The sequence below is a fragment of the Musca vetustissima genome, unplaced genomic scaffold (genome assembly GCF_032173495.1).
Source record: "Musca vetustissima isolate MV318-11 ecotype Yass unplaced genomic scaffold, APGP_CSIRO_Mvet_v1 utg17949, whole genome shotgun sequence".
In the NCBI taxonomy this organism is placed as follows: domain Eukaryota; kingdom Metazoa; phylum Arthropoda; class Insecta; order Diptera; family Muscidae; genus Musca; species Musca vetustissima.
The window spans coordinates 68445-81043 of NW_026878543.1; the positions used below are offsets into that span (position 1 = coordinate 68445).

Consider the following 12599-nt stretch of genomic DNA (forward strand, 5'->3'; position numbering starts at 1 on the left):
TAGATTTTTGTTCAACAAATCGTTATGCCATAGATAAAAATAATTAACATTTTTTCCGTGGATACAAATTCGTGAAACTTGAGGAGGATTTTTTTCCTATAGAGAAAATGGTTTTTCCATAGATGGCTGAGTTTTTTTTTTGTATAGGAAAAAATTCATCTGACTGATTGAGGTATTTTTTCAATACGAAAAAAATCGTCTGCCTTCCTGAGTTTTTTTTGTATTTTTTTTCAAAAGGTAAAAATTCGTCAGCCTTGCTGAGATATTAAAAAAAATGTCAGCCCTACTGAGTTAATTTTTCTCATAGAAAAAAATTCGTCAGCCTTCCTGAGTTAATTTATTCCAATGGAACAAAATTCTATAGCATTGCTGGGGTATTTTTTCGTATAGAAAAAATTCGTCAGCCTTGCTGAGGTATTTTTTCCGTCTAGAAAAAATTCGTCAGTTTTGCTGAGGTATTTTTTTCGTCTAGAAAAAATTCGTCAGTTTTGCTGAGGTATTTTTTCCGTCTAGAAAAAATTCGTCAGCCTTGCTGAGAAAAAAATTCGTTTTGTCTATTGTTAATAATAATTCATGTTAATTAATAAAACGATGGGGCGTATAACTGTTGACCACACGTATACGCACCCTGCACTTTAAAATCTATTTCAAATAATTATTTTGCGTGTTAAATTTAACCTATCATAAATATTCCCAATTATTTTATTGCTACAACAATAGAACAGTGTGTTAATTAAACTTAAGCCAAGTTGGAAAACTTTCGACAATATTGAAGTTCTAAAGAACGTCATTGATGTTTATATCGAGCAGCAAGCAGCTGATGAGTAGCATATTTGACTTATTTTTTGGGAAAAAGTTTTCGAAAATTGTGTGGGTTGATGTCATCGTTGTCTCTCTAATATTTTACTGGTGTCAGGTATATGTTGAATAGACTTAGAAGATGCTTACGAGCACAAATGATAGAGAACGAAAAGAAATTACAGTGGGATAAAATAATTAGGCTAATAATATTGAACTTTTTGGGTCAAAAATTGTAGAAATCGGTCATTCGGACATAGTTTTTTATAAAAAAGAAATCGTCAGCCATGCGAGGTATTTTTTGTCCAAGAGGAAGAAATTCGTAAGCCTTGCTGGGGTGTCGTTGTCCTCTAGAAAAATATTCATCGGCCTTTCCAAAGCATTTTTCGTATGGAAGAAATCGGGCAAGGAAAAAATCCTGTGGTCCAGTTTTTGGAGAGCCAAATGGACTTCCGTTCAAATAAATGTAATTCATAGAAGGAAATTCGTATGCCCATCAGAAGTATTCTCCCATAACAAATTAACAAATTTACTCTGTTCTTTGGTGCGTATGATTTGTATTAATTATTAAATCATTGATGCGTATAAGTACTGTCAATATGTATACGCACAATGAGCTCCAAAATAATATTAAAATTATTATTTTTAGGATTCCATAAAGCCAAACAATGTTTATAGAAAATAAAGCAATTTCTTCGTATTTTTTCCTTTCCACTGTCTCTTTGCACATTAAACCCGTGATTACCTTGGATACCTCTAATTCCATTCCAACTCATAATCAAAAGTGTTGAGCACATCCTTCCCCTTGCCACCTGAAAACTTTTGTAAATATAATCTTTAGAATATTGCTAAACAAAAAATTCTAATACTTTGCAAATTGCATTTTTCGCAACAGTAGCAGCAACAATAACAACACAAGCATCGACATTATCCTTGTCATCAACGGATATCAACAACAGCAACAATAAATGAATCCTGACACAATTTGAAACCACGAAAATCTTTTGCTGCAAGGCTTAATGTCACTCATATGTTAAGAAGTGAATGAGGAATAAGAAGCAGCAGGAGCTGCTGGAGAAGAATTAGCGTATAGTTTAATTGGAAATTAGCTTAGAAGAGATCTATACAGGTAAACGAATACACGAAAACTTTATCTTAATGGAGAACATGTCAATATTGTTTAGATTTTTCGGAAGGAGAGAAGGGAAGGTGGTTCGCAAAAGTTTGCTTGGAGTCTAATGAAGATAGTTTATCGCAAGTTGCATAAGAGGGAATTTTCAGTTGTCAAATGAACAAAAAAGGAGAATTTTTGAAGGATATTGAAAGGATCTTAGCAAGGCTGATGATTAAAAATGAAAAAAATATATAAATATTATAGCAGAAATAATAATTTGAATATTCTTGTGATGTCCAGCGTGCGTATACGTTCTGACAGTACTTATACGCAACCTAAATTAATGAATTAATACCAATCATACGATCCAAAGGACACGAATTTTTCCATATACAGAAAAAATGCCTCAGCAAGGCTGACGAATTTTTTCCTATACGGAAAAGAATACCTCAGCTAGGGCTGACGAATTTTTTCCTATACGAAAAAATACCTCAGCAAGGCTCACGAATTGTTTCCTATGCGAAAAAATACCTCAGCAAGGCTAACGAATTTTTTCCTATAAGGAAAAGAATACCTTAGCAAGGCTGACGAATTTTTTTCCTATACGGAAAAGAATACCTCAGCAAGGCTGACGAATTTTTTCCTATACGGAAAAGAATACCTCAGCTAGGGCTGACGAATTTTTTCCTATACGGAAAAGAATACCTCAGCTAGGGCTGACGAATTTTTTCCTATACGGAAAAGAATACCTCAGCTAGAGCTGACGAATTATTTCCTATACGGAAAAGAATACCTCAGCTAGGGCTGACGAATTTTTTCCTATACGGAAAAGAATACCTCAGCTAGGGCTGACGAATTTTTTCCTATACGGAAAAGAATACCTCAGCTGGGGCTGACGAATTTTTTCCTATACGGAAAAGAATACCTCAGCTGGGGCTGACGAATTTTTTCCTATACGGAAAAGAATACCTCAGCTGGGGCTGACGAATTTTTTCCTATACGGAAAAGAATACCTCAGCTAGGGCTGACGAATTTTTTCCTATACGGAAAAGAATACCTCAGCTAGGGCTGACGAATTTTTTCCTATACGGAAAAGAATACCTCAGCTAGGGCTGACGAATTTTTTCCTATACGGAAAAGAATACCTCAGCTAGGGCTGACGAATTTTTTCCTATACGGAAAAGAATACCTCAGCTGGGGCTGACGAATTTTTTCCTATACGGAAAAGAATACCTCAGCTGGGGCTGACGAATTTTTTCCTATACGGAAAAGAATACCTCAGCTAGGGCTGACGAATTTTTTCCTATAATGAAAAGAATACCTCAGCTAGGGCTGACGAATTTTTTCCTATACGGAAAAGAATACCTCAGCTAGGGCTGACGAATTTTTTCCTATACGGAAAAGAATACCTCAGGGCTGACGAATTTTTTCCTATACGGAAAAGAATACCTCAGCTAGGGCTGACGAATTTTTTCCTTTACGGAAAGATATCTCAGCAAGGCTGACGAATTTTTTCCTATACGGAAAGATATCTCAGCAAGTTTTCTGTAAGCAAATAATTAAATTTTAATAGTTATTGAGGTCCTATGAGCGTATACGTTTTGGCAGTACTTATACGCACCATGAGCCTATTAAATAATTAATACGAATCATACACCTCAATAGACGCAATGGAAAAAATTGTATTTGAAGAATATTTTTGTCTATAAAACACCTCAACAAGGCTTCCGAATTTTTAGTCTACCCTGACTTATTCTGATCTTCTTGTCCCTCAACTTATTCTCTACAAAAAATATATTCTGATATCTGAAAACGATCTTTACTCACTCGGTGAATCCATTAGCAGATCATGAGCACCAATTGATCCTTCGGTTCCATTGGGTGACATAGCTGGCGGTGGTGGTGGCAATTCACCCATATGTTCTCGCTCACGTTCCCGCTCTCGTTCACGTTCTCGTTCCCTTTGCTGCTGCAGGACCGCACTTGTGGTGGGACTCATTTTCAACGGATGCATCGAATGATGAGGATGCATTGCAGATGCTGATGAGGTGGAGGCATTTGTTGAAGACATATTTGGTCCCGCTGAGGGGGTAGGTGAAACGGATAGGCCACCTCCGCTTGTGGTGGCGGTGGCAGTGGCCCCAGATGAACCATGGGATTTTGTTATGCTCAGCTCACCATTGGAGGAAGAGAGTCTGATAAAAAGAGAAGAGGTAAAATTATTGATTAGGGGACTGAAGGTAGATTTTGTTGGGAAGGTTCTTACCTATTCATATTGCTAAGTACATTGGCCGTTGAAGTGGCCGTATTGGAGCAGGACGAGGCCGATATATGCCCTCCATTACCCAAATAGTCTCTTTCGTGTGGCGAATCCAGTGAAATGGCATGTGGCGTTTGACGACCCATTGAATGATGGGAAAGGTGGGGAGAATGGGCCCGATATATTTGGTTACTGGTGGATGAGCCTGCAGGTGATGAATAGCCTCTTTCGTTGCAGTTATTTGAAGACGATGATGAATGTGATTGGGCAGCAGCCTCTTTGGCCAAGGCGGCTGCACTGCGGGCATTTAAGGTGGCAGGTGAGGCGGCACGTATCCGTTCCCTTTCACGTTCTCGCTCCCTATAACCGGATTCACGTTTTTCTTCACGGTCACGCTCGCGTTCTCTCTCGCGATCTCGTTCTCTTTCGCGCTCACGTTCCCTTTCCCGCTCTCGTTCTCTCTCCTTTTCCCGTTCGCTACCCATTTGACTTAAATTCATGCCACTGGATCCGGGGTTACTGCCACACCCTCTTGAGGGACTGAGTTTAAGTGATAGCTGTTCTCTGACTTCACGTTCTCTCAGCGCCAAACTACTGGAAGTACTGGAGGATGGACGTGGTGAACTGGAGTTGTTGGCCAAACGGTGATGAGCCCCAAACTGATGCCGGGAGAGGGGTAGGTCATCATTGTCATCGGAACTGAGACTAATTTTCGATTTACAATCCAATTTTGGAGAGGCCAAACCCTCAGCATGCCTCAGAGCCTGGGTGTGATGATGCAGAGCGGCGGCTGCTGCGGCAGCATGATGATGAGGATGTAAATGAGGTTGGGTCTCGGCTTTAATTTGCAACTGGGATTGTAGGTGGAAAGCTGCAGCAGCGGCTGCAGCTGCTGCGGCCGCAGCTTTTGTACTATTTGTGGGCGAAGAAGGCGGGGATCGATCATTGGCGGAACGTAAATGCAAATCATGATGGGCATGGTGGGCAGCCAGCTGTTGGGCATGTTGTTGCTGATGTTGGGAGTGTTGTTGTTGCTGGGCATGTTGCTGCTGCTGGGCGTGTTGTTGTTGCTGGGCATGCTGCTGTTGTTGATGATGATTGGCAGCGGCAGCAGCAAAAAGCTCAGGATGCAAGGCGGCCAACAGCTGTTGGACTCCATTGGAGAAGAGATTGGGTTTGAGTAAATTCGTTGGAGCTGGGGCCAGCTGGGGTAAGGTGGGTGCTTGATGCAGGGCAGCCAAGGAGGCTGATAAATGGGGTGCTGCACTGCCCAGCAGTTGGGCCTGGGTGGGTGGTGGTGGCGTCTGTTGCTGATGGAAGCCAGCAAATGCTCCGAAGTTGGTTAGGAATTGTTCGTTGGTATTCACTTGGGGACTCACCGGTATGGTGAGGATGGTCTGGACTGCAATGCCTGCAGGAAGAAAAAAATAGAAACAAAATTTTAGAAAATAATTAAAAAACATTATTCCGCAAAAATCCTCTTACCTTGAGCTGTGGGTATCAGCAGCTGAGCGCCCTGGACTCCTTGCACCAATTGCCCCGATGCCAATATCAGCTGCGGCATTTGTGCACTGGCCGGTGGTGCCTGCAGCTGTGGTGGTGGCGATGCCGTGGCTGCTGTACCCTGAGCCGCCGCCGCTGCTGCTGCAGCATTACTCAAAGCATTGGCTAAAGCATTTTGTGATGATGAAGCCGTTGATTGTCCTCCACCCGTCAGGCTATTCGAACCATGATTCGGTGAAGTGGAGTTCCGTTGATTTTGACTATCTCCACCACCACCGTTGCTGTTGCCAGCCGCCTCAGTCATATGGGCCATAACTTTGTGCGAGTTAAGTAATTCCGAAGCCATACTTGTGGGTATACCAGCACTATTGGCCACACTTAAATTCAGTGGCGAGTTGAGGGCAGCTGCGGCAGCTGTGGCTTGTATCCCCGCAGCCAGACCCTGGAGACTTGCCAGGGCGGCAGCGGTGGCCGCACTATTGCCTATACTCTGTTCTTGCTGTTGTTGTTGGAATGTTGAGGTGAGACTTTGCAATTTTTGTAAATTTAACATTTCTTGCACTAGAACGGAATAGGGGGAAGAGACTAATAAAATTTACTGGGTGAAATAGCTTGCATGTGGTGGAGGGTGTGTGTGTGTGTGAGTATGAGTAAAGGTAGGTGGTAGTAGTGGTGAGGAGAAATTTGGGAAACAAAATCAGTTGGTAGGATTCGAAACGATAATTGAAAGGCAATGACAATTAAAGGATTTTTATGTAGGTTTTCAGATTAGAAAAAATGCATAAAACCTATTCAGCAAAGGATGGATAAAATAGTTGGCCAAAAAACTTAGCTGAATAACTTTTTTGAGCATTTTATTAACTTATATGGACATCATTTCATACCTTATAATACCTATACAGCTTTATTGTATTGCCAAAAATATGAGCTGGAATATATTCAGCAAAAAAAACTTAGCTGAATTGAATTTTGTGGCCTTAATCTTACAAATTTGGTATTTAATTTCCCATATTCAGCTTAATAGACCTTATTTCGCTTTACAAAATTTCCAAAAATGTTTGCTGAATATTAATTTTTGAAATATTCAGCAATAAAACTTAGCTGAATTACATTTTTGGTATACAGATAAGAAATGGTTTTGCTGAATATGGTTTTCGTATTAAAATCCAGCTGAATTTAAGGTTATAGTTCAAAAAGTAATAATTAAGCTTCATTTCAGACAATTTTGCCACAAAAAATTTTGCTGAATTTTAATTAAATGTTGCTGAATTAGATTTTTCGACCAAAATTTGGCTGAAAATGGTCTGTAAAAAAATATTGTGTTATAAATTCTTAGAACATTTAAATTTAAGGATAATACTTCATTTTAAACTGTTGCTGAATTACCATAAAGCTTTGCTGAATACATATTTCATATTGAAAACTTGCTGAATTAACGGTATTGCCTCGTAAAATAGCTTCATTTGAGGCAATTTTGCCATTAAAATTTTGCTGAATTGCAATTGAATGTTGCTGAATTCGATTTTTTGTCCAAAATTTGCCTCAAAATTATATCCAGAGAATATTTTATGCCATAAAATCTTAATGTATTTAATTTTAAAGCCTTTTTTAAAGTGTTGCTGAATTGCAAAAAATCTATGCTGAATTCGATTTTTGTCCAAAATTTGGCTGAATATTATATCTAAAGATTTTTGTATGACATAAATTTTTAAAATATTTCAATTAGAATCTTATTTTGGCTTTAAACATGTTGCTGAATTGCAATAAAACTTTGCTGAATACAATTTTCGTTTTGAAAACTAGCTGAATTCATGATTTTGGTTAAAAAGATTATAATATACTTCATTTGAGGTAATTTGGCCTTAAAAATTTTGCTGAATTGCAATAAAAACTTAGCTGAATTCGAAAATTTGGCTGAAAATGGTTTATGTATAGAAATTTTGATTGGTTTATTTTGTGTTGGATTTTAAAGGCGCATTTTGAGGAAGTTTTATAACAAAAATTTTGCTGAATTATAAATATTACCAATTTTTAATTTTGGATGGAAAATTCTGTGTCTCTGTGGAAATGCGTGTGTCTGTTTGCCATTTTTCATAAGTCTATATAAAATTGGATATCGATATGTACTCACTAGTTCCATTTAGATGAGCCTGGGCAGCTGCTGCTGCCGCAGCTAAAGCTTTAGCTTGTTCCGATGACTGCTGTTCCGCCAGCTCAGCATCAACATCGGTCATATTGTGATCCTCGTGATGATGATGGCCATGACCATGGCCATGATGCAGCAGAGACGTCTCATCTTGCTGGATATCTTCCTCTTTGGCACGTTGTAAATGATGATGTAAATGTGGATCCACATCGATTTGCATGGGTTCCGGTGAGGGTGCTGGCGATGATAAATGCATATCATTCGAACTGTGTGTCGGTTCGTGTAACTGATGATGGTGATGCAGATGAGGTATTGGTGATTTATCTAAATTATTATTACTTGTGTTGTTGTTATTGTTGTTTTGTGAGGCCAACGATGCGGCCTTGGCTAAATTCTTATAAAATTCCAATTCTTTGAGATGCTCTTTGTCATCCTCCTCCAGTGTGGTGGTGGTGCCAGGAGCACCTGTACCGTCATCTCCATCCTCATGGGGCCCATTGTAGTGTATTGGCATATCGTTGATGTTATTACCCAAGGGGGAATTGATTTTGTGTGGAGGTATCTCTTTGTCATAGTCCTGTGGAAGAGAGAGAGGGAGAGAGAAAAGAGGGAATTTTAGTAAATTTTATAATAAATTTTCAAATTGAATTAAATTTATTAAATTTCAATAAAAATAAAAATAAGTGTCAGTTTCATAATGTGTATGTGTGCCTGTTAAAGCAACAAGTTGCAGTTTGATTACCCAGAGAATGACAATTTCCCCCGCCCATCAGTTTTCAATACAGACATCAAATGCCAACATCATCTCCCTATTTTTGTTGTTATTGTTGTCAAACACATCATCATCCGCAGCAGCAGCTGCTGCTGTGCCAGTAGTAGTGAGTGACTTAATGAAATATGGATAATACTTAACAATTATTTATATTTTGCATATATTACAAACACACACATACCACCACGGGATGCTGTTGTAGTGCGGGAGGGAGAGGGGTATACATATAATCACATTATCATGGCACGTACTTATATGTGAATGTGAAGTGTCATTATTATTGCAACATGTGATTATTATTAAATAATTGTCAACTATAAATATGAGCTCAGCCATGAGCATCAAATAAATGATGTGAGACGATATTCGAATAGAGACGTGGCTATTTAAATATAATAACCCAGCAAACAAAAAATAAAATACAAAAATCAAATTTAGTCTCCTGAAAGTATGCAATAAATTTAATATGAGAACACTAACACCTAAAAGTATGCACCAAGTTTTGTAAAAGGATATTAGGCCTCTCTTGAAACATAATACCCTGTACCACAATGTGGTGCATATGTTTGTAACAGTCAAAAATAATCGAGATAGACCCATGGTTCCTTTTGAGAATATGCATAGAATCACTTTCTGAGTCGATTTATGCATGTCCGTCTGTCCGTCCATGTATTTTTGTTAACAAAGTACAGGTCGCATTTATGATCCGATTTGGATGAAATTTGGCACAGGTCACTTAATTGGCCCAAGGACGAACCCTATTGAAATTGGGAAAAATCGGTTCCGATTTAGGTATAGTTCCCATATATATTTTCGTCCGATTTAAGGTAAATAGTGTACCAAACTCCCTATATATCTTTCGATTTGAACGAAATTTGGCATAGCGTAATGAATTAGGTCTAGAATGATGTGTGTTAAGTTTCCTGAAAATTGGTCCAGATTTAGATATATCTCCCATATATATTTTCGTCCGATTTTATGTAAATGGTGTACCAAAAATCCTATATATCTTTCGATTTGCACGAAATTTGGCATAGCGTAATGAATTAGGTCTAGAATGATGTGCGTTAAGTTTCCTGAAAATCGGTCCAGATTTAGATATAGCTCCCATATATATTTTCGTCCGATTTAATGTAAATGGTTTACCAAAGTCCCTATATATATATAGATGTCCACGAAATTTGGCACAGCGTACTGAATTAGGTCTAGAATGATGTGGGTTAAGTTTCCTGAAAATCGGTCCAGATTTAGATGTAGCTCCCATATATATTTTCGTTCGATATATAAATGGTTCACCCCAAGGTAGGCCGATTGACAAAAAATTTGGCACCGCGTACTGAAGTAGATATAACCTAGCTTGAAGCAACCCTGTATCTGACCAAATGAAAAATATAGTATAGGTTGCAGAATGACATGTTTATGGATCCATTTTCATGTTAATCGTCCTTTAAAAATTCGACGTCTGTTAGTATTCATCTGTTGAATATACCCACAGTGGTGAAGGGTATCATATAGTCGGGCCCGTCCGACTTTCCTACTTTCCTTACTGGTTTTTAATTTAGACACATATTTATATTAACACCTAAAAGTATGCATCACATTTTATAAAATATATAATTTGTTTTCGTTGATCTAAAACATTTATCATTATAACAAAAAGTACTACGCCATTGCCTCGGCTTACCAGCTGCATGGACAATGGCTAGTATCATATCAACGTAGCTTCTAGCAAGCAGACAACTGCAGCAGCAGCAGTGTCATAGTTGTCATCATTTAGCCAGGCTTTTCAATAAACAAATGTAATTATACAAATAAATGAGAATATAATTTAATCAACTCTCATTTACAATTTATGCATATTTACAGCAAGACACACACATTCACACACACACCCACACGGAATTAATATAAGGCCATTGTTCGGAAAAAAAGTACACACAGCAGATTGAATGTTTTCGGTGTATTAAAGGATTAACAAATCAATTTACAAAACAACAACAACGGGGAAGAAGAAGAGGAGGGGGAAATCAAAAATTATGGGATTTATAATGTTTCAAATATTTCAATTGTGTAAACCAATAAGCAGTGAACGATACCCTACTACCAACTACCACGAAACTCTACCCTTCTGCGGATTTTTATTTCGAGCCTGGGCAATATTTCGTGATATTTGCATCCTCTTGCCCGATTAGAGGTCAACAGCACTACTTCCTTACACTGACATATTTTCCGGATATTACTAAATATTCAGTACAGTGCCTCTAAATACTTGTCTTCATTTCCCCTCACCGTAGGTTGTGTTGTGATGCTCGGCTTTCAATTGTGGCCTATAGATCGACTCGAAAAAAAAAACCAGTAAGGAAAGTAGTAAAGTCTGATGGGGTCGACTATATGATACCCTTCACCACGATGGGTATATTTAACAGATGAATCCTAAAAGACGTCGCATTTTTAAAGGACCAGTAAAATGAAATTGGATCCATGACATGTTTCATTCTGCAACCGATACTAAATTTTGCATTTGGTCAGATATATAAGCTATATCTAAATCTGAACCGATTTCAGGAAACTTAACGCACATTATTCTAGACCTAATTTATTACGCTGTGCCAAATTTCGTGCAAATCGAAAGATATATAGGGACTTTGGTGGACCATTTACCTTAAATCAGACGAAAATATATATGGGAGCTATATCTAAATCTCAACCGATTTTCACGAAACTTAACACACATCATTCTATACCTAATTTATTACGCTGTGCCAAATTTCGTGCAAATCGAGAGATATATAGGGACTTTGGTGTACCATTTACATTAAATCGGACGATAATATATAGGGAAGCTATATCTAAATCTGAACCGATTTTCATGAAACTTAACACACATCATTCTATACCTAATTTATTACGCTGTGCCAAATTTCGTACAAATCGAAAGATATATAGAGACTTTGATGGACCATTTTCTTTAAATCGGACGAAAATATATATGGGAGCTATATCTAAATCTGTACCGATTTTCACGAAATTTAACACACATCATTTTAGACCTAATTTATTACGCTGTGCCAAATTTCATGCAAATCGAAAGATATGTTGGGACTATGGTGCACCATTTACACCAAATCGGACGAAAATATATATGGAAGCTATATGTAAATCTGAACCGATTTTCACAAAACTCAACACACATCATTCTATACCTAATTCATTATGCTGTGCAAAATTTCGTGCAAATCGAAAGATATTAAGGGACTTTGGTACACCATTTACCTTAAATCGGACGAAAATATAAATGGGAGCTATATCTAAATCTGAACCGATTTTCAGGAAACTTAAAACACATCATTCTATACCTAATTTATTACGCTGTGCCAAATTTCGTGCAAATCGAGAGATATATAGGGACTTTGGTGTACCATTTACATAAAATCATACGAAAATATATATGGGAGTTATATATAAAACTGAACCGATTTCTCCCAATTTCAACAGGGTTCGTCCTTGAGTCAAACAAGTGACCTATGCCATAGTTCATCCAAATCGGATCATAAATGCGACCTGTACTTTGTTCACAAAAATACATGGACGGACAGACGGACGGACATGCATAAATGGACTCAGAAATTGTTTCTGTGCTTATCCTCAAAAGGAATCATGTGTCTATCTCGTTTCCTGTTACAAACATATGCACAAAGACATAATACCCTGTACCACAGTGTGGTGAAGGGTATAAACACACAATATTTAAGTTTTCGGTCCACTTCATCCCAAAATTATTATCTGATCATCACCGAAAATTATAGGCGTTGTCCTTGACCATAATTGAAACCTCATGGAACATTTCAAAACGTTCAGCGCTATAGTCTGCCCTCCAGTGTGATAATGGGTTACTAAATATTATCTAAATACGTAAGCTCCTGAAAATATTTAAGTGTAACTCCCACAACCGAGCACTTACGACAATATTATTGGTATGAACCACTCCTCTTGAATATACCATAAA

General features: G+C 37.9%; 1 protein-coding gene across 1 annotated transcript in view; it reads right to left on the reverse strand.

The window, feature by feature from the left end:
• LOC133323288 (serine-rich adhesin for platelets) overlaps positions 1 to 12599 on the reverse strand; it is a 169251-nt gene that overhangs the window by 12922 nt on the left and 143730 nt on the right. Inside the window, exons 3-7 of the mRNA XM_061532228.1 lie at positions 7807 to 8398; positions 5658 to 6236; positions 4742 to 5583; positions 4179 to 4633; positions 3740 to 4107 (exon numbers count right to left, since the gene is read on the reverse strand). Of these exons, the coding sequence (XP_061388212.1) occupies positions 3740 to 4107; positions 4179 to 4633; positions 4742 to 5583; positions 5658 to 6236; positions 7807 to 8398 (2836 nt within the window). The remainder of the gene's footprint in view (positions 1 to 3739; positions 4108 to 4178; positions 4634 to 4741; positions 5584 to 5657; positions 6237 to 7806; positions 8399 to 12599) is intronic.